Here is a 27,768-nt window from a genome sequence, read left to right as displayed (position 1 = left end):
TTGCTGTCATATTCATCATTTGAAAAATGAAGATTCCAAAATTGATCAGTCAAATCAACATGCATGACTCAGAAAGTAAATGTCACAATTAGCATGCAACCTTCCCAGCTCGCCATTTAACCACCGCTGCACTGATCCAAGATGACAAAAAGCAAGTATTACACACACAAAAAAAGATCAAATAGAATTGATCGCTGTGCTCTTGGAATAGGAAGGAAGCCATTCTCACATTTTGGGAAAAATAGTTTTTCATCAGTGTGATGGATACTCTACTTGTAGCATTTTGACACGTACCCAAATCAGAGGTATAAATCTCTTTGGCCTGTCAAGTCCTTTAGCATTCATACAAAATAATTGCATGAATGAAAGGGAAATGCGGTCCTGTTTTCTTTCTATATTAGCCTCACATTGTCATTCAGTGGACGTTTAAGAATTACAGCAGGAGCAGATGTTGAAGAAATGACTCGTTCAAATGAAATGGGTTCCTTGAGAGAGACAAAGAGGCTATTTGTCTCCAACCTCAAACAAGCCCAAACCTAACTAGGAGATCAATACTGATATCTTTAGGCTTCTAACTGCGGCACTAATATATTATCGATGTCTGGGTCTCTGGAGATTGAATTCGGGCTGCACATAGTTGTTTATCTTGATGAGCGTACGCATGCGGTCGCAGAGATGTGGGGGGAAAATGGTACAAAAAATTGATACAGGGTGCAAATACAGCAGAGAAAACAAAAAGGTAATAAAAGTACAAGGAACATTCAAGTTGAGTAATGATTTGAGTTACAGATGCTGACTGGACCAGGGGGCTCCTTGATCAATTTGTAGGCTTTAATTTGAGATGTAGACGACGAGGTTCAGTTTGAATGATTATACGCAGACTTAAGGTGAACTGTGTTATTTATCACTAAGCAGCCACTTGACCTTTGACATCACTAACTTGGTAATGTACAGAAATGACGATGTTTCAACAGAACATTGGTAGCATACACTGGACACTTCATTAGAGTATTAATATGTATTTAGGTAAAGTTGTTTTTTTGTTGTTGCTTTGCTTGTTGTTTTTATATGCACTAATGGGACACCATATAATTTTGTTGCACAATGACACTAAAGATTCTGATTCACCAGCAAAATGTAATGAAATTACATGAGAGCTCAGTATTGTTCATTCTGTAATCTTACCGTCATCATCATTGCTCTTTTTTTTTTATGTGTGTGAGTATGTGCGTAAGTATGTGCGGGTGTGTGTGTGCATATGTGCGTGAGTGTGCTCTTTAATTCACCTAAAACCTATTAAAATTCCCATACCATTCACCTAAACTGAATACTTCAGAATCCAGCTAGAGTCGTGAGGTTGTCAGGAGACCCGAGGAAGGATCAAAGAAAAGAAAGAAAAGTGAAATCCAGCACCGACCAGAGATCACCTACTACCCACCAGCAGAGCCATTTTACAAACAGTAACAACAATGGCACTAGTGTTAGTGTTATATACTACGGTACTGCATAATACAGTAGCGTTGCTGAAAAATAAAACTTTGGGGCCCAGGCAGAACCCACTTTTTTCTACTTCTTTTTGTTAATTTATTGCGCTCTGCATTGGTCCCCGTTCCGCTCCTCCCATCCTTCTTTTGAAAGGCAAGAAGTTGCTAAAACAAAGATAGGACATACAGTAATTGCAATCATAATAATACAAATACTTATTCTGCAGTAGAATGATCAGCTGAGGCAGCATACCTGAAGGCGTCTGACCTGAGAGATAAGGATTTGGTTCTTGTCTTCTGCCTGACTCACCATCTTCAACTCCTCCGTGTCTTGTAGCTGCCTTGTTTCATTTTTCTCCTCTTCCCTAACATCTCCTTGGGGCTGACGAATTTTAGACTGGGTGTTCTCCAGGAGGTCGATCCACTCCCACAGGCTTTTATTGTGCCTCCTTTGTGAAAGAACCTCTCCTATTGCAGTAGACCTGGTACCATGAGAGCCCACACATTAGTTTCCAGGTAATAATTGCAAGAGTTCTGTGTGACAGAAGCTGGCCTTTCAGAGTTTGGGTCACACATGGCATCGCTACATAAATAAAGTTACAAAAACAGATAAAATTACGATTTTCAATTAAAACAACTACCCTTGAACACCAACTGAACTAATTGAAAGTCAATTAAATGTTACCGCGCTTGTCGTGCTGACATTTCCATCCATGTCAGGTGAGGCACATGTGGAAATGCCAAAGCCTGAAATGCCATCCTTATTATTTGGACGTAAAACTGAGAGCTGTTCAGACTTTGTGCAAATATAAATACTACCCAGCTTTTGATGTTGGATGAAAGAGAAAGGAAATTGTTATACATGATCTTGACAGTCAGTGCTGCATCAATGACACAAAGAGATTCTTTGATGATTCACAGTAGGAAAATAACTAGCTAATAAAATAGTTTTTTTATATCACGTATCACTCAAGGCAATTCACATTTAATGGATTCATTCTCCTACCTTTGTATGCTGCTGTATTTGCTAAGTATCACGAAAGGCGTACACTGTATCCTTGGGCAAAATACTGAACTCCTAATGCTGTGTCATCAGAAGGTGAATGGCTAGTCAAATGTAAAGCGGTTTGAGAGCCTTGTAAGCGGGGGAAATGCTATGTAAATGAATTAACCCTAACAGTAAATTGTTGCAATTTTAAACCCAATATCTAGCTTTTCAACAGTTATTGGCCATGTTTTGAAAGATTAATCACATAATTTTTTTGTAATGTACTGTTATATTACATACAATCTTGTTAAAATTACAATAAGTTAAAAATTGTACTTTAATTATGGGGGGAGAAACTGTGTTTTTATGTTTTTATGAGAAAGTAATTTTCTGTTATTTCACAGTATTTTTCTGGCGCCCTAGCTGGCGGAAAATATATATTTTTAACGTTTTTTTGTTTTGTTTTGTTTTTACAGTGTAGTCGAGCAGAAAAGATCTTGGCCCATGTTTAAAAGGATCTGTCACAAAATCGACGCAAGGACTTCCAACCTATAGACACATCATACATACAGTATATACATACATCATACGCCACCTTGCATTCTAGAAATAAACACAACTTGGCGTAAAACACACACTTGCACATGCAGCCACATACTGTTGATCGGTCTGAAAATATCTGTCTTTTAGCTCTCCCATACCTCATTCCACCATATGTGCGTTTCTTGGCTGACATAAGCGCTAAATTAGCGTTTGGGGATCATTAACTTCCCTAGTTTTCCCGTCTCTCTTTAGAGTACTATGAGGCTGCTGTAATTCCACTAATGGAGTGCCTATATACTGTTCAGCCCCGGCATTCAGACAGTGACTGATGTGGCTTAATTGCTGAAACAATTACCTTTGGTTCCCAATCTATTGCCTTATGCAGCATAATTGGAGCTCTTGGTACTGGAGATCATAATAATACCCGCGGTATATTTAAGTACATGCTGTTAAGTGTCGTGACTCATGAGAGAGTCATAATGATTAGTTTTGCACATTTGTGCTGAATCAGGTCTTTTCATTTCTGCTCGCCCAAATGAGGTACCATTTCTTTGATTGGCAATAGATACATAGGGAATACACACCATCCATGTTTTCCATTACATGATTAATAAAATGTGATCATTTTAAGATTTGTGAACCAGTAGCCTATTATAGCATAAGAAAATAGGCCTAAGCCAAATTTTTAAATCAAATAAAATAATTAAATATCAGAATGGGACTAAGACTATAAATGACCATTCTACTATGGTCAAGTGTAGTCACAATGTATAAGCATATAATGTGTGAGTGGCTGGCCCAGTTTTTGTGGGGATGTTGCAATACAGTATTTGTGCTGAGGGATGGGCTGACCATAAGCCAACACTTCCATTAGCTCTGATTGAAAGTGAGACAGAGCATGTGAAATTCATTCAATTACGATTCTTCTTCTCTACATGCTGACACGATGCACACACACAAAGATAGACATAGAGATAGACAATGGACAGAAAGAAAAGGTGGCATAGTGAAGGAGGATGCATTATTTCAATACTCGGTGAACCCAAATGTCTCATCACTGTCAGCAATAAGCAACTGTATTGCATCCACTATTGTTAATACATCAACATGGAGCTTCTGGTGTGTATGTGTTGTAAAACGTCCATGTACTCAACTGGGCTGTCACTTCAAGGCTGGCCCTGGTGAGCTGAGTGAATAACACAAGCACATTAGCTTTTACGGTGACACGACGACACTGATGAATAACGGACTCGCCAGTGACCTTAAGCGGATCCTGATGTTTAATTTATTAAGAAGTCACATAAACACAGGAAATGTGTTTAAGATATGGAATAAAAGCTTGTAGTGTGGAATTACAGAAAATGCAATAAACTATTGTTGTGCTCCGTCACAACACATTTAAATAAATGTATCCCAGAATTTATTTTTATTTTTTTCTGTACGTGGGTGAGAATGTGTATGTGCATGTGTGTGTGTGCGTGCGAGTGTGTATTCATTAGTTCACCTAAAACCTATTAAAAAATCCCATACCGTTCACCTAAACCGAACACTTCAGAATCCAGCCAGTGTCGTGAGGCCGTCAGGAGACCCGAGGAATGACCAAAGAAAAGAAAGGAAAGTGAAATCCAGCACCGACCAGACACCACCCACCACCCACCGGGCCACCAACCAGAGTCCTTCACCAACCCCAGAAACATCTTAATTCCAACAAATCAGGGAGACCTCAAAAGACCAAAGGAGAGACTGAGGACAGGAAGGAAGGACAGACGAAGCCGAGTGAGATCCACAGACACCAGCCTCCACCGATTCAACGACCAGAGGAAGAAGCAGATTGTATCTGAGTTTCGATAGATGCTGGTGTGGTGGATCTGGCATGCATGGAAATCTCCACCAAAGAGGGGAGCCGTCGACCCCTGCCAGGACAGAGCAAGCGCAACACCTCAGGGCCCCCCAGGCCACGGCAGCGCCAAGGGACAACCCCCGCGCCCCGCAGGGGCCACCGGCCAGAGAGCAAACCCAGGAACAGGAGCGCCCCCCACCCCAACACGGCCCGCGCCCCCAACCCAACGCAGCAGGACGGAGCACTGCAGGCCCGCCAGGCACCCCACCCCACCCTATCCCACCCCCCCAAAGTGTGTTATGTGCCCTATATGTCTATAATATCCCAGAATTCTGTGTTCAACACCAACGTACATTGGTGAATACTACATGCTTCATATAAAAGAGCGTAAGTGCAATTTATGAACAAATGTGTGACAGAATAGTCATTGAGACCCGATCATTTGTCCTCGTTTGCGTCTCCTCTTTTTGTCTTTGCTTGCTATTTCTATACTACTAATCTCAAAATCACTGAATGGCTTAGATGCTTGATACATTTAAGAAATACTAACGAAATATAAACCCAGTAGGGTTCTGAGGTCAGCAGATTCTCGGGTCAATTAGGAGCCAAGACTTCAAAGCAAAGATGGTGAGTCAGCATTTAGCTGTTGTGCTGCACGCAAATAGATACAAATTAAGCTGCCAACAGAAATTAAGTTAGCCCTTAATGTAAATGCTTTAAAAATGTTTTTTTTTTACTACGCCAATGGTTAAGGTCTTTTAAATCATTTATTTCTAAAATCTCTTTTTCCAAATTATTTTTTATTGTGCTTCTTGTTATGACTTTGCTTTTAAATGGCTCAAATTCTTCTGTTTCCACCCCTTTGCGTTTGTCTTTTGTTTGTAAATAACTTTGAATTTGATTTTTCTTTTCACTATGTGACGAATATTGAGCTATCTTGTGTATGAAATGCGCAATATAAATATAAAGCTGCTTTGCCTTCTGTCACTGAAGTTTCAGCTACATATGTTTCTATGTGGTTTTTCAAACACATTTCCAATTGACCAAGCTCACCAACTCAACCCACTGATGTCAACTTAATGTATTATGCATCATAACGTCAAATGCAAGTGACGTAAAGCGGCAGAAGCAGTCTTTGAAAGCTATTTGGGAACATGATTTGACTTTTTTATAGAATAAGTACATTTCCATTGTAGGAAGTTGTGGCAATACAATATCATGGCATGACATGTCATTTTTTGTACAGGAAACATTAAATAGTTGACCAAACATTTGTACATGATGTTCACAATGTTGTGCAAACACTGACTGGGTGAGTTTGTACTCAGACAGCACCGGGTAATCAAGACTGATCCGTTTGCTTAAAGACGGATGCAGGTTGCGCTGGTTGGTCTTGATGAAGTGTTGCTCTCCTGCTGAGCCACCAAACTATTTATAATCAACGCACTGGCAGCCTACAGGCAGGGAAGAGAAACTGCTGCACGTGCTGTTCTTTTTCGTTTCCACTATATATTCCTCATGGCCCTTGGTTAAAAAAAAAAAAACGGAGTATAGATGAATACAAAAGAGTTAAAGAATTATTTCACTATTGCGACGTGTAATAGACATTTGAAAACATCCCCTTCTCTGTTGTCAATGACCATGGACCAACATGGACCGAAATGTCAGCTGCACTCTTTGGAGTTTTTGAATCAGATGCCCAGCTCACATGCTGGTATCATTAATAATAGACCCAGTACCCAGCCACCCCACCCCCCTCCAACCAAGCCCCCAAGCCCCCGACCCCTACTCCGTTTCAAACATGTGTAAGCATGTATGTTATTACCTATGTTTTTTGTGTGTTTTTTTTTTTACTTAATTTTTTTATGGGATGTAATTTTGCAATTTTTTTCACAAGTTACTGTATTATGCTGTGAACCTTTTGCTATGCATGTTCGAAATAAATTGAAGAAAACAATATTATAACTAATTTGAAGAAAACAACATTAAAGTCAACATTTCATTGTTTTTTCTGTGTGAGGAACCAGACTGAGGAACATTGAGTATCTTTTTTAAATCAAGCTGTGTGGTGTTGAGTTGAGTATATCATTCATCGCAGCATTGTATCTGGTGTTCTTATTGCATGTTCTGTACAATGTGGGGAAAATTAGATCTGCGAAAGTGTTTCCTTCTTGTATCATTTATTTTATTTACTGTCACTGTAATCGTAGCACGATTACATCTTTATAAGTTGATGATAGTCGTGTAGGTATCAAGCCTGCGTGTTTCTTTTTTGTTACCTTAGTACTTGAAAATGCATGTACTTACTGTATGTAGTTACGTCTACAGTATGATGATATCAACTTACTATAATTCAAAAAGGCTAGCTTGTATACATGTTTAAATTAATAATAACCGAGCCGTGTGGTTTTAGTGACTGCTTTTTATCCAGCCATTGAAGTCAACTTACAGCACAGATGCTTTATTAAACAGTAGCCTGTTATGTAACTAGCCACCATAATTAACAAACAGCCCAAGACGTAGTGGCGTATCGTTCATCTTTGGTGAATTCAAGTGTTGATCTTTATTTGGGAAACACACTCTCTCGAGGTCTAAACTGAAAAGAACAATCAAGGGTTCAGTTCCAACAATAACGCGGTAAAATGTCAAAGCCATATGTTAAAATGTCAGCTCCATTAATGGTGCTGCCAGTCTACTGGAGAAAAATGTCAGGAAGAAAACAAATGCACGCGGGCAGTGAAAGAAGATGTGAAGTCATTGATACTTATGCAAATACTGAGTACAATGTCATGATCCTTGAGCATTGATCATTTCTTTAAACTTGAATGACTTTTGGTGTTTGTTGCTGTTTACTGAGGCAATTAATGATATCATCTTAAAGAGTCCTTTTGAACATAACCAAACAGAATCATGCCCCCACCCACCCCAAAGTCACCTTTCACTGATTGGTAGGAACTGGAGTGCACTAGAGTGGAGGGGCAAAAGGAGAGGAAGGCCTAAAGGAGGTCAAAAGGGGAGGACAAATGAACTGTTTATCTTTTTTTTTTGCTTTTTGCAACACAACACGGTGCATTTCTAAAATAAGATAATAAGAGGATAGATGTTCCTTCTTCACACTCTAAAGTTGACCAGGCCATTCATTGCCAGTGTCAGGTATTACCACAAAGCCATCCCTGACTGACAACTTTGGAGTGGTAGGGAAAAAACACGACAGCAAAATACTGCCCGATGCCCAGGGAGAAAACACAGCGGGCTGTGATTGAAGGGTCTGACCCGGGAGGGAGGGAGGAGGCGGAGATTCAGAAATGGTCTCTTCCAAAAGAGACAGGGAGTCAGCACAGCGCCTGCCCCTCTGCCCACTGCATCCACTACTTGTCAGGATGAGAGGCATCTTGCTAAGCTCCCTCTGTCAGTTCTTCTATCATTCATGTCAAAACAGTCTCCATATTCAGTAGATGAAATTGGCTCTTACGTGATGGGAATACTGAGGCACAGTTACAGTGTCCACCAGTTTGTATGCATCAGGGCACAGAAACACTCTTTCCTTTCAGTCCTGTTTAAGTAATTGCAGAAACAAACGTATGCCTATTTAATTCATTAACACTCTTGTGAAATGATTTTCACATTTATTTTGGTAGAATAAAAAAAAATGCCCACAGATTGAAATTAAGTGTAAATTATTGAGTATCGTGGCTAAACCCCCCCCCCCCCCCTTATTATGATACAAGCTAGATGAATTATGTGTAGTAGTAGTAGTGTTGTAGTAGTAATAATAATAATAATAATAATAATAATAATAATAATAATACGATTGGCTGGCAACCAGTTCAGGGTGTACCCCGCCTACTGCCAGAAGCCAGCTGGGATAAGCTCCCTTGTGAGGACAAGCGGTTAAGAAAATGGATGGATGGATAATAATAATAATAATTATTATTATTATTATTATTATTATTTTAATAAACTGACACATTTTGAAACCAATAGACGCTTCTTTTAAACCATTTATTGAACATAGAAAAAGAATACAGAGATCAGTCAATCCAATTTACATGAATCACATTAAAAAAAAAAAACTAAAAATAAAAAAAAACATTTAAGTATCTCCAAGAGGCTCAAAAAAAATTCTGCAAGGATATTATTCATCAAATGATATTTCTTATTTGTTACAAATTTAAGATCAACAGACGCCTCTTTATTCGTCTTCCTGGGGGGTGTGACGAACTACGCGCTGACGTCACTCGTCTGACGACTGCGGAAGTAATCGAGCACAACTCAAGACCAAAACAGTGACATTTGTGTCGTGTTCAATCTGAAAGAAATCGGATATTATTGAATAAACCTCATTTATCGTGTCCGGTCAGCTTTACTGTTATCGCGTCGTGGCTGCGAGGTGATTCAAAGGATATTAAAGCATTTATAGAGTGAAATGGAGGTAAGTGAACGACGTGGAATTTAGCTTTAGCGACATTCAGAGCGACAACACCAGTGAGTGAGTTAAATACTAAACAAGATATTCAACCGAAGGTATACTGTTATCTGACGGAAGGTAAATGTATAGTAGGATAACTTCAGGAAGCAGACTTCGTTTCAGCTTCAGTCTGCTCATCTCGAAAGCCGAGCTTGTTGAAAGAGTCAAAAAAATCAAGTGTAATGTTGAGACATAGTAGGTATTTATTTTTACCTTGAATTTGGATTTGAGGTGTTCCCTGAGTGAGACCTGACTCCTTGTCCACCAATACTGAGTAAATGGTGAATGACTTTTGATTTGTTGCTTTTAAATCCTGCATGAACGTCAAATAGCCAACAAATATTAGTGATATTGCCCAACGATATCACATTAAGATACAACAATAAAGTCTTATCAAATAACATAAATTAAGGCAGTCAGTTACAAGTCACTGCTTAACTTTTTGTTTCCACTTGTAAAGCAGCACAATAAACAGAGATAACAGCAAAAACTAAAATGTTTTTTTGTAGTAAAGTAAATGACCAATTCTACTGCCCGCACTGCTCTTTTCACCAATAATCAACCATTGGCGCTAGTTTAAGGCAGGTTTTTAGAGCAAGTGTCGGCTTTTCAAACATCACAGTAATTTCGACTAGTTGACATCTCAGAATTTTGACCTGTACGAGCAATTGGTGAATAATTTTAACTGAAACAGTTCCCCTGAGTTCCCACTCTAATTTGAAGGTGGACAGATTTTGCAACATAATATAGAACAAAAGCATTCCCAAAAAGGCCCTTTTGGAAAAATTGAGTTTAAACAAAATTTTCCCAAAACCCTGCATCCAATTTTCAACATTTTTGGTGCGTTTTACTTCGGTTGAAGTGGCCATTACAACCAGACTCAAATTCTGTCAGACTGTCATTTTTGGGAAATCTTGTCACGTTGCTAATAAACCGAAAAGTGAGTCAAAATACAGCTCTAAGTAATGGAGTAAAAGTAGTATATCTTCTTCACAAAAATACTCAATAGTCAATTGTATGCTGCATTAAATCTACTCTGACTAGTACGATTTATAAAAGAAAAAAGAAAAAACAATGCAATAGAGTAAATGAAGGGTGTTATAACTCATTCACTCCCGGCCATTTTCACTGAAGCAACCCCCTTCACTCCCGGCTATTTTACTGGATTTTGACTGATTTTGCAAGGCCGAATATTTTGTTATATTGCTATGAAAACCTGAAACCTACCCCAAAAAAAGATGCAAGTCTCTTCTTTCATCAGGAAAAAAAAGGATATTTCTATCTGTTTCTGTTTTGCAGCAATTAGCATTAGAATATAGCAAAGTTTCATCATTATTCACAAATCTATTTAGAATTCTGAGTAATTTCCTATGATCTGCTGCCACCTGCTACCAACTTCAACCGTTCTTTGCAGTTGAAAGGCTGCTACTAGCATTAAAAAAAAACAACAACAAAAATGTATATATACGTTTTTGGGACACTTAAAACATTTAAAATATAATTTATTTATACGTTTTTGGGAGCAAATTAGTTAACCACTTATGCTCCGAACTGAAATGGAACTGAAATTCACGAGAACAAAAGTAAAGTTAAATATTTTCATTAGGAATCCCTACAGTGGTTAGGGCAGGTGTTTTATGAAACTCCTCAAACACTTGTATATTAAATTAACTAATCAAGTAAATAAACGTGCATGTGTCATTGCCTGTAATCATATTAGTAACTTTATATTTTACTCAGTGTGACATCACTTTTTTACAGGACCCTGGTGGCACAGTAGCTGAGTCTGTGGCTTCACCGCCAGCTGGTGCACCCAAGTCGAAGGTTGTTGTGCACTTGTAATGTGTAAAGCATAGCCCCAATTCAAATTAGCTTTTTTTTTTGTCTTAATGTGTACAGATACTGATATGATGACTGATGATGTTTAATGTTTTTTTTTGTTTCTTCTTTCCGAACACTTAGCTGGACACATTGTCCAAAGATGATCTTATTAAATTTACCAAAAAGCAGATGGCTGCTTTCCAAAAGATGAAGAGCAGATGTGCAGGTGATCACATGCTTATTTTCAGGCTGAGGGATAATGAGGTTCAAGCAGCATTTGACCTGACATGCATTTTCAGGTTTAGAGAAAGAAGTTGAAGCCCTCCAAGAACATTCCAAAAACATCAGCATTTCAGACGATGCCACATTAATACAGGTTTGAATGTTTCATATCAGAATGTCATTATTGTAAACCTACCAATATAGCTTTGTAGTTTACCTGTACTGTGTGTGACAGGAGCTGACGGAGCGGATGGATGCATTATTACTGGAGAAGGCAGAAATCCAGCAAAGCCTTGCCCTGACTCGTAAAGAATTGGAGCACACCAAGCAGCTTGCCAAGGTCACCTAAAATACCAAGTTATTAATATGGCAGTTCTAGGAAGTTATACTATGAGGGCAAAGAGATAAGTACAAACGTGTGTAAAACTGAATCTTACAGTCACACTTTGCCTTTGCAGGATGATGTCACAAACCTTGGACATGTCATAGAAGAGCACAAAAGAACAATTGACATTTTAAAGACAAGCATTGAGGAATCCAACAGTAAACACCAAGATGAAGTCGCATATTTTCAGAAATTGTTGAAGGAGCGAGAAGACAGTGATAGGGAGTTAGACAGTGAAAGAGAGAAAGAGAACCCAACTGAGGAAGCCAGTGGGAAATGTCACCCAGAAGAGGACAAATGTTCCCCGGAAGTTCATCTCCAAACTCTTCAAGCTGAACTGGAAGCAATCCAAGAAAGAAACTCCAAAGAGATCGCAGAGCTGCAAGAGAGTCATCAGAATCAGCTGACTGAAGCCCAGCAGGAGATCGAGAACCTGAAAGAGGAGTTGACTCAGAGGACCATGCAGCATGAGGAGGAGCTGAGAGCTTTGGAGGAGGACTGTGAGATTGAGAGGGAGCGTCTTCTGTTGCTCCAGGAAGAGCTAACGGAGCAGCTGGCCCTCAAAGGTAAAACAAATTTAAATTTGACTCTGCCATTGACAGCTATAGACGTCAAAAATTTATTTAAACTATTTTTATTAGTTTAACATTTTTTTCCCATTTTTGTTAACAAGAGTATGAAAACCTAGATTTTTTTGTACATTTAGAACAGATATAAAATTTGTGATAGTGAAGTCATGCGATTAATTCCGATTACAAATTTTAATTGCCTGATGCCCCTAATTTTTAATAACCTTTTCTTGAATTTTTTTTTTTTTTAATCGTTTTTTTTTAAAGAAAAAAATATTAAAAATTGACTTCAAAAGTTAACTCACGATTAATCACAAATTTTATATCTGTTCTAAAAGTACAAAAGTGGGGGAAAAAAATTAAACTAGAAATAGTTCAAATGAATTTGTGACGTCTATAGCCGTCAATGGCAGTGAATGAGTTAATATGAACGTCTTGTTTGTAATTTTATATGAGCAATTTCTGGAGTGTGTACCTTCAATCCAGATATAGTCATATGGGCTCACAGTGCTACCAAATTATTATAATGATTGCTAAGTTAGTTTAAACAAATGTAAGCGTGGGGAAAAACATTAAAATGAAAGAAGCTAATGTTTACAGTTAACATCACCTTTATTTCAACAGATAGCTACCTCCAGGATGTCCAAGAAGAAGATGAGGAACCTGGTCGAGGTTCAAGGATTGCCAAGATGCTGGCACTGTCGACATGCAGTCAGGCTGAATCCAGCCATGTTGATGGCGAGCTTACACAAGGTGGAACACTGAAAGCGGCCCTGGAAGACATTCACTCTCAGAACACAATGTTACAAGATGAACTCACCCTGCTCAGTAATGTGAAGAGCGAGCTGGAGGCAGAGCTGGAAAAAGTCAAGGATGAGTTCCAGATGGAGAGAGAGGAGATGGACTTCAAAATCAATGAGCTGCAGATGAATCGGGAAAGTGACCCAACAACAACAACCCTAAATGTCGGTAATGTTGGGTATGAGACAAACGTGTCAGAGGATTCCAAGGAGCCAGTCCAAGACCAAAATTCACTGGAACAAGATGAGCAAGAGAAGCTCAGGTCCCAGTGTGAGGTCTTGACCCGAGAGAGGGACTCTGCTCTGGCTGACTTCTACCACATTAAGGGAATACTGCAAAACCTGGAAACAGAACTAGGTGAGAAGACAAACGATTTTGTTCTCCAGTACAAAGCCATGAAGGAACAAGAGGAAAAGACTGTAAAGAACCTCCAATGCAAGGCAGAGCAGCTCAGCCAAGAGAAGGAAGAATTGTCAGCAAAAGTCAGAGAAGTTACAGAAGAGAGAAATATTCTGATGGAGACTGTGGGAGAACTAAAGCTCAAGCTTGAGAGTTACTCTGCTGATGAGCAGAAAGTACAGTCCTCTGCAGAGAAACAAACAGCCTTAGCACAGGAGCTCAATCAATCTGTGGAAACGCTTACCAGGCAGAATGAAGAGATCCTCTCTCAACTTCAAATAAAAGAAAACATGACTGAAGACCTAAATGAGATGTTGAATATGCTGACTGAAGAGCGAGACAGAACGCGTTCCCTGCTTCAGCTTCGAGAGGAGGAGATACAGGACCTCAAAAATAAAAATGCCAAAGACATTGAGAGCCTGATGGATGAGAAGCAGGCAGCACAATTACTGAAACAAGAGACTGAAAGAGAGTTGAAAATGTTGAAAATGGAGAAAGAGAATGAAATGCAGGTTTTAAATGAGGAGGACAAAATGGAGGAGGCAAGCCTGAAAGAGGAAGTGAACAGAATGCAGGAGGCTGTATCCTCTTCAGCGCTGACTATTAAATACATCTCCTCAGAAAATGCTTGCCTCCATCAAAAACTGGAAGAGACTTTAACTACACTTTCCCAAACCCAGAAAGAGCAAGAACTTTTGGGCTCCAAGTTGGCCACCGTAGAGGCTCAATTGGAGCAGCAGTCTTCCCAAAAAAGCGACCTTGAAGCCAAGGGGAATTCTCTGACAGAAGAAGCAGCATTCGCTGGGAGTGAACTTGAGGCTCAGTGTGAAGCACTAAAAAACACAAAGGAAGAAATGGCAGACCTCCAAGTACGCTTACAAGAGTTGGAAAAAGAGCGAACCCTGTTGAGGAGCTGTCTTGAAGAGGCTCGAGCAGAAAGACGCCCTGAGGCGATGCCAGACGAGCTCCGGGCTGTGCAGCTGGAGAGGGACACGATGAGCGCCAACCTGGAGGAGACGCTGAGGGATACTGGAGGACTGCTGAAGGACTTGAACGATATGAAGTTACTCAATGAGAAGATGTATGCTGAGAATCAGATGTTACAAGCACAAATAAATCTGATGTCCCAAGAGAAGGAAGAAAAGGCGCAGGCTAACATTGACGCTTTAGAGCGAGAACGTACAGAATTCAAACAAGAGCTGTTGGACAAGGACTCCCAAATATCGCAGTTAAGGGCTGAGACGGCTGCACTGCAGGTCAGTGTCGAGTCTCGTGTTCCTTCTTTATATGCTTGTATGTGTTCAATTTGAAGAAGGTTGTACAAGTGTTTTACATCTTTTTCTCTGTTTACCCTGTTATTGTGTCAGGATTCTGCTGCCACGTCTGCTTCTGAAGAAAAGAAATCCATGGATATTACACAAAAAATAGGTACACTTCTCTTTGAGCCAACACTTTTTTTTTTTAATCAGCCTTGGCCTTATTTTTGTCCAATCCGTAAAGTAAATAGCTAAAAAAATACATGTGTGTGATGGTCTTGTTTGGAGATAAGGCTGCGCAGTTAATCGAAATTCAATTACAATTTCAATTATTACACTCCACTACTACAAAATCAGCATAATCATAAAAAAAGATTATTAACTCATTTACTGCCATTGACAGCTATAGACGTAAAAAAAAAAAAACATTTTAACTATTTCTATTAGTTTAACTTTTTTTTTCCACTTTTGTTAACATGAGTATAAAAACCTAGATTTTTTTTTATTGTATATTTAGAACAGATATAAAATCGTGAGTTAACTAGTGAAGTCATGCGATTAATTACGCCCCTAATTTTTAATAATCTTTTCTTTTTTTCTTTTTTCTTTTTTTAAAGAAAAAATTATGAAAAATTAGGTGCACCAGGTGATAATTTTTTTTTATCATAATTAATTGCATGACTTTACTAGTTAACTCATGATAAACATTTTTTTTATATATATTATTTAAAATTAGGGGCGTCAGGTGATTAACATTTTTAATTGAAATTAATCACATGGCTTCACTAGTTAACTCACGATTAATACCAAATCTTATATCTGTTCTAAATGTGCAATAAAAAAAAATTCTAGGTTTTCATACTCTTGTTAACAAAAGTCGGAAAAAATGTTAAACTAATAGAAATAGTTAAAATGAATAGGCGTCAATGGCAGTGAATGAGTTAATACTAATTTTGAGTTGTTTAAGTTGTTTAAATTTATACATTTGTACCTTTTAAACATTTTTAAATAACTAATACATTTTGTTTCATCCAAAAAGAACTTGCATAATTATAATGTTTCAAAAAATTGTATTTCTCTTAATACATTTTTGTTCAAACATTTTCTTGTTTTGTACCAAAAAATAAATGATCGTCCTAATTGTGATTTCAATTATTACCAATATAACCGTGATTAATATTTTTTTCATAATCGAGCAGCCCTATTTGGAGATATTGAATAGCGGGTGGAATACTGTTGTTGATGAAAATGAAATGCCTTCCTTTCATTTTTGGAGCATTATTGTTAAGACTTTTGCAAATTATTTCAGGTGAATTGGAGAAGGACAACAAAGAGAAGGATGAGATGATGATCAAAATCAAGGCAGTGGCTGTCAAAGCAAAGAAGGAGCTGGACACAGCTAAAAAAGAGGTGCAGTGAATCATTTATATGATGTGAAGAGACACACTTAACTCAATTGAAAACTGCACTCCCAGGTTTCTTGAAGTGTCCTTACCTCAGTGTTTATGCAAAAAAATAATAATGGGTTTGGATCATTTTCTTTTTCAGGTTGCAACCCTCAAAGACGAAATAGCATCTCTAAAAGCCGAGCGAGAGAAAGTGAATATCTCGATGAAGGACATTATCCATAGTGCTGAAGGCTACAAGGTATTTATTGTCTTAGACTGTACAAAAAAAACTGCCAGGAAATCCCGTAAATCACATTCTGAATTAGTGATTGAATTATTGTGTGATGTATGGATTAGAATCAACAGAAAGGGAAATTGAAGTTGGTAGAAATGAAGATGTTGAGGTTTTCTGTTCGAGTAACCAGGTAGGATAGAATATTAGAAATGAGATCATTAGAGGGACAACTAAGGTTAAATGTTTTGGAGATAACGTTGGAAGGACGAGATTTAGATGGTTTGGACACGTTCAAAGGTGATATAATAAGTGTATTGGTAGAAGGATGATGAGGATGGAGCTGCCAAATGAAATCTAGAGAAAGACAGCTGAAAATGGTTGACAGATGTAGTGATGGAAAAAATGAGGGCAGTTGTTGTTAGCGAGGAGGATGCAAATGGGAAAGGATGCACCGTGGCAAGAAGATAAAAATGGGTTAAATGGGTTAAATGTGTTGATTTAAAAAAAAAAAAGAGAGAATGTTTTGGAATTTAATGTTATAATGAAAATAACATGTAGCCAAAGTAAACAATATCAGCATCTGTGCGTCAGATCAAATCAGCATAAAGCCATTTCATCTATCGTTGAGGAACTCGGGAAAGAAAAGTGGGGAAAAAAGCATTTTCCATTTAAAAATAGAGTAATCCCAGCAGTTTCCATAACCAGCCCCCCTTCCTGACACTCCTTTCGGTATAAACAAAATCACTGAGTCGCATCTAATAACCACCATGTCCCCGACTCAAACGTAAATGCAGGTAATATCTGAGATGCATATAGTTTGCCTTCAATGAGCTGTCTGCTCTGTGTCGTGTGTGTGTAGAACCTGCAGATGGATTACGACAAACAGACGGAGCGACTGGATAAAGAAAGAGAGACGGTGGAGGCAGCAGAGAGACAGATCGCTGACCTGACCAAACACCTCAACAGTGCTGTCACACAGGTAACACAAATACATGTTTAATCACCAACATACATATTACCGTGGACAAATACAAACTGCTCACGCTAGCTAGTAACTCTTAAGGCAGTGCTCCTTCATCCCGATATCAGGCCTCCAATACCTCTCACGCATGTCACTTTCCATCCTATTTACAGCCGGCAACACTTCGCCCAGTTATGCTTGGCAGTGCGGCACTCACAAATGGCCCATCCGATTTGAGTGGGTGAGCCCAGGAGGAGTTTGGTTTATAGTGACTGAATGCTCCTCTCGCCCAAACTCATAACTGTCTCTTTGCAATAAGAACCACAGGCAGGTAAATGGAGCACAGTAAAGCTTCCATCTGCCGCCTGGCATTGCAGCGCCTTTTTCCAAGGAGGCGTTTTTTTTTTTTGCGTGCGCTCATTGGTCTCAGGGGGAAAAAGCAAACTGGAAGCCAGTCAGGGAATTTAGAGTACATCTGGACATCTCTGTTTACTAACCGTAGTGTCAATGTTTGGCTGACAGATGATGAGGAGACGGCGGTTGCTGGTTCAGTGTTCCTTGCAGAAAGAAGCCCGCAGAGTGCTGCTGCTGTCAGATTTGCATGAGCAGTTTTCAAATGTTATTGTGAAGATGTAGAATATATTCGCTCATTAGCATTTTCCAGCTGAGACATTCAATTTGTTGTTGTGGGGGTTGTCAGCCTTTAACGTCTCAGTGGAAATATTAAAACGGGAATGTTTGAATAAACATGGAAGTCAACCCCACCCCCCCCCCCAAAAAAAATTGCCAATATGTTCTATGCAGCCCCACTAGTCTAAATATGGTATTCTGGTTAATATTGTGATAGTGGAATATGAGTTAAGCAGCAAAATCCAGCCGTTTTTATCCATCTCAGGGGGCGGCCATATTGCCAATTGCTGTCGACTGAACATCAATGTTGCTCAGGTCTCAGGTCACAATCACAGCGCAGCTTCAGAAAACAGATGAGCTGTGATTGGTCGTTGCCTGAGCCCCGAGCAACTGTGATGACATCTTTAGTCGACAGCAAGTGGCAAAATGGCCGCCCCTGAGATGGATAAAAATTGTTGGATTTTGCTTCATAACTCATATTCCACAACAATAATATCAATCAGAATGTCATGTTTAGACTAGTGAGGTCACTAAGGTTGGCTTCCACTTTAAAAAAAAATCGTAGATCATTGTAACACCTTAGATAGTAACAAACCCTTATAATGGCAGGAATGTTTTTATTTACAGGTGGATTCGATCAGCAGTGAGAAGGAGGACCTTATTGCTGCTCTGGATACTTCCAGGAGCACGGTGAAGCAGATTGAAGCTCAGATGCAAGAGCTGGAAAAGCATTCAGCCAGTCTAGCAAGAGATATTTTAGCGGAGAAGGCAATAAAAGACCAAAAGATGAAGGTAGAAACCATGAATGCCAAACATTTGCCACTTTTAATTTACTTAAAATTTGAATGGAAGATTGTGAGGTACAATCAATTAAATGATACGATTGACCCAACAATCAAGTATTATTGATTACATTTTTGCAAACCTTTATTCTATTATTGAGTTCATGCCCTCTTTATACAAAAGTGTGTTGCTGTTTCATGCACCTGGATGAATAATGAAAAATTATATGCAGACATATTTTCTTGTCATTTTCATAGAAAGGAACATCTCTTCACAAATGTATTTTTGTCAAACACAGTTTTAATATCATCCTATTATGAAATATTGTGCAGGGAAAACCCACATAGTATGTAGAAGTAAGTACAGTGCCACCATCTTGTGGCATCTAAAGGCAATCAGAAGCATTTTTGGTCGCGGGCATCAATTATTTGCTGATTTTCACTTTTCGCTAATGATGGCCAAATAAAGCTTCATGAAGCACTTATGTTGGGGGTTTTTTTCACTCCACTAAAACATACTGCAAGTGCTTCATGAAGCTTCATTTCCCCACCATTAGAACACATAACATTTACTGTAGTTGATTTAAAAAAAAACGCTTTTGTAATAAACCTCCATGTGTGTGTTTCAGGATCTGTCAAGGGCCACAAAGGATGTGGATGAGCTAAAAGCCCAGCTCAGCAAACAGCAGCAGCAGTCGCAGCACACTGCCCAGGAGCTGGAGCAGCTACGCAAGGTACAACAATTCAGTAAGACACACAGCTTTTTAGCCTTTCCTGTCTCTGAGGAGTTCTCCAGTCAAGCGCTGTGACCGGTGATGGCTGGCCTGCAGCTACAGCAGTAGCTCTCCAGAGAGAGAAAGAGCAAATGTTAGCCCACAGCAAAGGACAGTGCTGCTGCTTTTCCATTAGCTGAGACGTTGACAGAACAGAAGTTTACACGAAGGCTGCTGGGAGGTCTGACTTTTCAATGCGTCCTGTCCATATTGTTAGTGCTGTTTGAACTTTTGATACCGAAACCGACACATACTGTAATATAAGCACCACAAAAACAAAACATTTCAGTGATTATTTACCATCTATGTTCTGACCAGGAGGCGCAGCAGAACTCTCTGTTGGACATGGAGATGGCCGACTATGAACGTCTGGTCAAAGAACTCAACGCCAAACTCTCAGAAAAAGATGAGTGTTCTGAGGAGTTAAAGGCTCAAATAACCAAACTGACTGAGGAGGGAAAAATGCTCAAACAAGAAATTGGTATGCCTGATGCTTTGATGTCATTTCATTTTCAGTGAACCATGAGTTAATATGGAAGACCGTTTATTAACTCTTTTACTGCCACACGTTATCCCAAAAACAACCCAGACTGCCAGCCAATTTCGAGCATTTTAACTCATCTTTCAAGGCAAACAGAATATTGTGTACTATACAAACATGATGGGTAGCTAATTAAAGAACGCGTTCCATTTTTTTCATTAGAAAAAAAAGTATGTTTCTACCTTATTCCGTTGTTTAATAATCACCATTTAAAAATAGGTAATTTGGTGACATTGAGCGAAAATTTTAAATAAGCTTTTTGTGAAAATATACATTTTCTGCACAACAGTGACTTTGACACTAATATTTTTTTGTTTAATGACGCTCTGAATTATTTAATGTGACAAAGGCTTTGGTCATTCACGTCATCCTTGAAAACGTTCTCTTTCCTACGATCCACCATGTTTCACTGCAATTGCATACACCGGCAGAACATTGAAAAGAGATACAATGCTGCCATCTGCTGGCCATAGTGAGTGGGTGTTTGTGATTTTACAACTCCATTGAGAAGGCAGCGCTGCGCAACAACTTCCACTGCCCATTGAGGAGGGGGGGGGGGGGGAATGTAGTAAACGTCAATTAACGTTTTTGGCAGCATTCATTTGGATTTTAGTAAACGTCATTTAACGTTTTTGGCGGTTAAAGAGTTAATGTCTTCAATTTCAGTTGATAACGTACTTAACACTTTGACTTGCAATTGCGTTTTCTACTATTTTGCGCTGTTAATTTAAATCTGATTAATTGTTCCGTCCTACTTGGTGTGTGACAGCATTAGTTTGTCACCTTTTTATTTATGTTCGTTTCTGCGAATTTGTGTGCCCAGAAACTTTGAAATCCCAGTTGGACCACGGGGAAGAGAAAACCGCCAAAATCAAACAGTTGCTGGTGAAATCTAAAAAAGAGTTGTCTGATGCCAAGAAGCAGGTCTGTTACACTTCCACCTTATGTCCTGATTAATGGTTATAATTACAAGGCCTTGTTATTTGGAATAATGAGTGAGATTGTTATTACGTTTACTGACATTTTCACACAAACAGGAAAACTCCCTGGCACTGTTGCAGGCCTCGTTAAGAGGAGAGCTAGAGGCTAACCAGCAACAGTTAGAAAGCACCAAAGTAAGGCATCTCTAACATCACCATTTGGCAATTTAGCTTCAAACATAGCACATTATGTTGTGTGTTTGTTTTCATTTGAGATTGAGGTTTGTGACCTGACAGCTGAGCGGCATCGTCTGCAGGACCAACTCAGGTCTGCATTGGAGCAACAGCAAAGGACCAGCAGCTCTCTGCAGCAAAGAATTAACAGCCTGCAGCAGGAGAGGGATATTGCTAAGGTGCAAACATACAACCTATTTGACACCTTCGCTTTCAGTGTATTTTCTAGAAAGGCCCATCCTCAATTTTGACAGATCAACTCACTGGTTTTTCCCTGCTATAGTATAGCACTCTTAAATTGCTTTAGGGGAAGTTGTAATTACAGACTCTTGCTTCACTACTTTTATATAGACAAACAAAAAGAAATGTTTTGATGACATTGCACTGTTGCAAGCAAACTTTGTTTGTTTGTTTGTTTGTTTCACAATCTAACCAAGATGTTCATGTGAAAGCATTAAATTGCCTTATTTTCCACATATTTGTTCATTGTGTATGTCGTCTCTAGGCTGAACTTGTGACAACTGCTGAGGAGTTTGAGAGTTACAAGGTTCGAGTACACAATGTGCTAAAGCAGCAAAAGAGCAAGATCAATGGGCATGGTGAAAGCGATGCCAGCAGGCTAGAAAGGTAAGATTATTATTATTATTTTTTTAAAGGCAGCAACAAAACATGGTCAATTATAAGAACATCCTGCTGCACATGGGATTTGACGTTTATTAGAGTTTCATGACTGGCATGAATGTGTCAATCTGTCAGAGAGCAGTTGTTGACTCAGGTGGACGAGCTGAGGTCCAGACTGGGAGAGAGCCAGCAGACTCTCCAGAGCAGCACGGCAGAGCTGCAGCAGCTCCAGACTGAGCATGACACTCTGTTAGAGCGACACAACAAAATCCTGCAGGAAAATGTGAGCAAGGAGGCCGACCTCCGAGAGAGGTGAGCCATTTTTAGTTATCTAATGTTACCACTATCTCATATGGAATGTAATTTCGAGCATTTTCTTCTGTTGAATTTGTTTGCCACTCTTAACCCAGCTACCCCTGAATCCGAAAGCTTTTTTTCATATTCTTGCTTCATCTCCTCCTCCAGACTGCTGTCGGTGCAGTCCGAGAACGTGGATCTGCGGTCAGAGTTGGCGCAGGCTCAAGCTGACTCATCTTCGCAGATAGAGGCCCAGCGACAAACGCACAGGGAGCAGCTGAGGAAGCTGCAGGACGACCACCGCGCCACAGTTGAGACGCTGCAGGGACAGCTGACTCGTGTTGAGGAGCAGCTCTTTAACCTGCAGAGTCAAAACAGTAAGTATTGGGGAAACATTTGAACCTGAATCATTAGATTTTCGTATTCACTAGTCTTATTTCTATTTATAAGGGTGGATAAAGGTTGTACTAGAAGCAATGTTTGGTTCAACTTAGCCTAGCTTAGATGACTTTGGAAACATAACATGATACCCAAAAAATGCTGAAAGTAATGCTAAAAAAAGATCCTAGACAACAGCACAAGCAAAACACGACCATCTGCTGTAAAAGACAACACTGATCCCAAACAAAATCCTCAAGGGTTTTGAAGTTTTCCATCTTGTTAATTCCACGAGAGAACTGATGCAAGAGAGAGGTAAAAGGATGGCAGGTCGTTGGTGTGTTTATCGGTTGGAAGCTCATTCGTCACTTCCCACACAGCTGCCGCGTGGAGTCAAACAGCAAATACACACACGCAGCAAGGGCTTGGAAAATGTCAGGTGTTGGCGACTGCTCCGCTCCGATCCCGCCTCTCAGTGTGCCGAGCAGCTCACCGTGGCATCTGGACAGACGCATCATTAGTGGCTCGCACATGCATGCCAGGCTGTGAAGATGGGCCCAATGTTCGTCCTTACCAAAGTCATATTTCAGTCTGCCACCATATTTGACTTGTATGGTAGCTAAATTATGATTTTGAAGTTAAATACATACAGAAATGTAATTTTGTCCCGCTTGTCTTTTTTTATGTATGGAAAAATGCTTTAAAAAAGATAACAATGTGTTTTTTGATTGATACTTTTATTGGTATTAATACAAGACTGCACTGGATCCTTCTGTGAGTGGTAAACCTACAAAATAAACACCTTTAGACTGCTCTAAACACACTTTTAGGTGGAGGAGACTCAAAGTGGAGGTGGAGAGGTGATGGTTTGTTGACTGAGCTTGTCAGGTTCATTAATCACAATAGTCTCTGCTGTCCACCAACTCTTAAGCCCCCTTTTTGCTCTCCTATCAGGTGCCACTGTTGACCAGCTGAATTTGTGTCTGCTGCCCCCTTATGTTGTTATTAAATAAGAGCAAAAACATGAACAGAGAACCAAGAAAAAAACGACTTGTTTGGAAAAAGGATAACAGTGTAAGGCTTTTCCAATTAATTTCAGATTTACATGTTTCACAAATGTGTTCCATGGCCGTTCTTCAGGCTCCGTGTTGGTCCAAGCCAGTCGGAAGCCTCTTGATGCTCAGCGCAGAACTGCAGACCAGAACCAGGCTGGGCTAGGAGCAGTTGCCCCGGGTGACCCCCAGTCTATGGCCAGGGAGGAGTGTGAGGGCATGGAGACCACAGAGAATGAAAGCACCTCCCCTACATCACTACTTTCTCTGGAGCACCTTCTCATGTCACCTGACCCCAAGCAAGGTGGGTTCAAACCAAGATTTGCACTCATGAGATTTACTTTGGGAATGCACTGTTCACTTTTTTCACGTTATTGTTTAAATAACCGGACCTCAGAGTTATATATGTTCTTACAGCTTTGTTTTTTTTTTTATTGACATATATTGGGTTTGGTCTCCAGAGCCTTTCGTGTGGACTGTAGAACCCACGAAAGACGAACTTACTCACAAGCTGAGCACAGCCACACGCAGTCTGGAGCACATAAACAGCCTCCTGCATGAAACTGAGGCTACCAATGCTGTCCTCATGGAGCAGGTCAATGTAAGTGAGCTAACACTTTTTACTATGCATGTTTCCACTTGTTTTTAAGACATTAAACAGCACTGACTCACAGTGGGGGAAAGTAATCTATTTGGGAGATGCTGGAATAAGGGTAAGTTTCACACACAGTTTTGCTGGCATGTTAAGTTTAAAGTAATTGTCACTGTTAATATACGTCACACCAGATGCTGATGTTGTCATTTGTCTGATTGCGGGTTGTGTTTTAAAAAGGGGGAAAAAAAGTCATATACACATCAATTAATGGTATTCATACATTGTTTACTTTAAGAAAACAATATACACTGAATTGTGAATTACAGTGAATTGTGTTTATTTGTCATTTTCACACAAATAGTAGGATTTTTACAACAAGTTGCATCAATATACCCAAAAGTCAATTTATAGAGGACGGTATGCCCCAACAGTTACATCAAAAAGTTTTACATTGTTCATAGTGCCCGCTTTGTCCAATAGAAAGTACAACTTATGTCCCTTGATTTTGAGGGGGATGAATGAGGGGGACTCGTGTCTGTGGGCGTGACAGGCGACCTGGGACAACGGAACCGTTATTCTTTGGCCGTGGCCCATTCCCAGAGGTGACTGTGTGGTAACTGACACCATCTTCCCACCTCGGAATAAAACCACCTGACTGACAGAGCGCCTACAAAACAGAATTCCCAGTCCCAGTATGCATGCTCCTATTGTCGCACATCCCAGCGTGAAGCCGTACCTCCAGGTGTTGGACCCCAGGTTCATTTCAAAACTCCACATCCCAGCCAAAGCGGTGCTGGTGGGAGTTTTTCCTTTCTCCTGCTCCCGAGTGGGCCTGGTGTCTTTGAGGCCGGTGTAGGCGAAGTGAGCCAGGTACGACCAGAAGACAAACTGCCCCCCGCAGAAGACAGATATGAGCCGGAAGAAGACCGTTCGGTCGTGTTGGAACAGGGTGACGTCTCTGGAGAGCTCAGTGTAGGTGTAGATGCCGCGGTGTGCGAAAACACGTCTCCCCGGTCCAGCAAAACACACATGGGCAAGCCGGATAGACATTCCGCTCACTGGAAACTTTGACCGCAGTAACGCGTCTTTTTGCTTGAGAGTGATCGGCCAGAGTGGACGTAGTGCGCCGCAAATGCGAAGCAAACTCATTTTGTGTGATATTAGATGTATTTGGTAGAGGAGATCAAACCAAAAACATTGGTATACGTCGAGAAATCCGATTAACAGTTTGTCACGTCACGTTACCGGGTCCGTGCTCACAGGGCGCAGCCATTTTCGATTATGACGTCATCGCGTAAACTACGGAAAGCGCAGTCGACCCAAAACTTGTAATTTTTATTTTTAATGTATTCATTTATTTACCTACTTACTTACAAAGCCATGACGGGCTATTCGGTTAACTTAATTTAAATTTTGCAAGGCTCCAGACTGACTTTGTTTTTTGTTTTTGTAATTCAATACTAAGAACATAGTGAACCCTAACCTGTAATTTTTGGGGTGCAAGTAGAAGATATAAGGGCACACACTGAAATTTGGCTTGCAAATAAATATTCAAGTTGAATATCACTAAAAAATCATAGAGCAAATAACCGTATTTGGTAACTTAAACTATACTCGAAATTGAGGCCTCATGCCTCACTACAATTAAACTTGGCCAATCAAGAAAGAAAGCATTAAAAAAAACTGAAAGGTAACTATCATTGAAATATATAGTGCCAAAATCAGCTGCATACTTTTTAGTATATATATTTCACATGTATCATCATATTTCATATCAGAATTTTGAGAGCTTGAGTATTTCCGTAGACTTTGTGAATACATAAAATGTTGCCGTTATCTTCCAATCTCCCAGCTGTTGAAGAGTGAAGTACGTCGGTTGGAGCGTAACCAGGAACGGGAGAAGAGTGTGGCTAACCTGGAGTATCTAAAGAACGTTTTGCTGCAGTTCATCTTCCTGCAGTCTGGAAGCGAGAGGCAGGCACTGCTACCTGTCATTCACACCATGTTACAGCTCAGCCCAGATGAGAAAAGCAAACTGGCTGCCATTGCACAAGGTATAGTAATACACATATTTGTTGTCACTTTATAGTTGTACATAATAATTCATTATACAGAGGTACTAATGTGTGCTCTCTGCTTTGGTGTGCAGGCGATGAGGAGGCATCAGGGACTCGGGGCTCAGGCTGGGGATCTTATCTCCACAGCTGGTCTGGGATCAGATAGACCAATACAGCATCAGCCAAGAGAAGAGGTCTGGAAATATGGACATGACTTGAAGTCACAATAATTTGAAGGGCAAAATAGAGGGGACAAAGGAATGTACATTGACAAACATTTTACAGATCATGAAAACCAAAAATGTGACCTTTTTTTCCACATCAGAGTAGAATGAGTTGATAGATACAATTTATTGCTCATACAGTTACTGACAATATACTGTGTGTGTGTATAGCATTTGTTTATTCATAACGCAACTAAGGGCTCTTCCAGGAGGTGGAGCTCATGAGGCATTATAAAAACTGAATCTGTCTGGACAGTACTTTTTTTTTGTAGCTTTATGCTTCAGATTTGGTTGTTAACTTATTTTCTAGATTCAGATTTTCCAATCAACGTTTTTAATGGGCCAATTCATTCGTCTGATTGTACTCTTCTATCCTATTATAAATTGCTTATTTCAGGCCGTACTGTTGTCCTACTATATTTAAATGTATTCCAAATTTGCCAGATTAAAATAATTAATGTTTAGAGGTATATTACATTACATATATATATATATATACATCCACACACACATCCACTTAACATTTCTTTAATTCCATATTTGCTTTCAAACATGTTGTACATTTGGTGTTTTAGTTTTGTTTCTTAAGATTCAGGTATGATGTTATTTATCTATGTTATTAAAAATGAACTAGGAATGAATTGGCCTTCTTTTCGCAGGCTTCCCTGACCAATATGTCTTCAGAAATTATTTTTACTTTTGCCTGGAACTCTGAACATGAACAGCTGTAAATTTCACCCATGAAGATGTGATTTTTTATTTCTTGTTTAGCATCTTATTTATTTTTGCTATTGCGCTTTCCTCGGTTAATCTTCATTGACTTAACCATAATCAAAGTTTATACAAAATGTGATTATTGCAATCACTTTCCTTTCTCATCTCAGTGGCAGCTGATTGTGATTCCTTCCACATAAATGAGTGTTAATTTTAATGAATGGTTTAATAGTTGATATGGTAAGCATCATGTAAACCTTGCCAATTCAGGCTATTATAAATTAGGGTCTTCATAGAAGTGATTCAGCACAGCAAGTTAATCAGCTTGGTGTCAATTATGCTTGCCTATCTGCTTTGACTAGCAAATATGAAAAATGAAGTTCTATGATACAATAAAAATTCAATTTTGAGCTTCCATTCAATTGTCGTCCATTCTACAGTCTACAAATAACATTTGTTAATGACATGCAGTTGCCCTACAGCATTATGGTAAAGATGTTTTTTTTTTATGTAGAGTAAAAAGTGTCACTGATGAGCCCCCATGACTGCTTTTTATGTCCAGAAGTTCATGCTTGCCTATCTGGGTCAAC

At 39.5% G+C, this 27,768-nt stretch overlaps 2 protein-coding genes and 1 long non-coding RNA gene across 3 annotated transcripts; 1 reads left to right on the top strand and 2 right to left on the bottom strand.

Annotated features, from left to right (window-relative positions):
* On the bottom strand, window positions 1-11,769 carry LOC147164712 (uncharacterized). The gene is made up of 3 exons (XR_015096704.1): window positions 11,584-11,769; window positions 1,738-1,966; window positions 1-1,649 (listed from the first exon to the last, which is right to left on the bottom strand). It is a non-coding gene; the product is annotated as an uncharacterized LOC147164712 (long non-coding RNA).
* gcc2 (GRIP and coiled-coil domain containing 2) lies at window positions 9,101-27,595 on the top strand. Its single transcript, XM_086091544.1, has 24 exons — window positions 9,101-9,287; window positions 11,085-11,147; window positions 11,286-11,370; window positions 11,444-11,520; window positions 11,602-11,706; window positions 11,825-12,317; window positions 12,945-14,776; window positions 14,888-14,948; window positions 16,086-16,186; window positions 16,325-16,423; window positions 17,259-17,378; window positions 18,618-18,782; window positions 19,402-19,506; window positions 19,864-20,026; window positions 20,910-21,010; window positions 21,124-21,201; window positions 21,282-21,419; window positions 21,746-21,867; window positions 21,997-22,173; window positions 22,327-22,535; window positions 23,677-23,892; window positions 24,050-24,189; window positions 26,036-26,237; window positions 26,333-27,595. The coding sequence occupies exons 1-24, from the start codon at window positions 9,282-9,284 to the stop codon at window positions 26,404-26,406; spliced, it is 4,932 nt and encodes a 1,643-aa protein (XP_085947670.1). The 5' UTR covers window positions 9,101-9,281; the 3' UTR covers window positions 26,407-27,595.
* Window positions 24,497-25,457, bottom strand: tmem223 (transmembrane protein 223). The gene has a single exon (XM_086091545.1). The coding sequence runs from the start codon at window positions 25,330-25,332 to the stop codon at window positions 24,589-24,591; it is 744 nt and encodes a 247-aa protein (XP_085947671.1). The 5' UTR covers window positions 25,333-25,457; the 3' UTR covers window positions 24,497-24,588.
* Window positions 27,596-27,768: the final 173 nt, after the last annotated feature.

Source organism: Leptonotus elevatus, chromosome 12 (genome assembly GCF_054856555.1).
Source record: "Leptonotus elevatus isolate MCC_2025b chromosome 12, RoL_Lele_1.0, whole genome shotgun sequence".
NCBI lineage: Eukaryota > Metazoa > Chordata > Actinopteri > Syngnathiformes > Syngnathidae > Leptonotus > Leptonotus elevatus.
The sequence above is the reverse complement of the archived record's forward strand: the minus strand, read 5'-3'. Positions and strand labels throughout refer to the sequence as shown.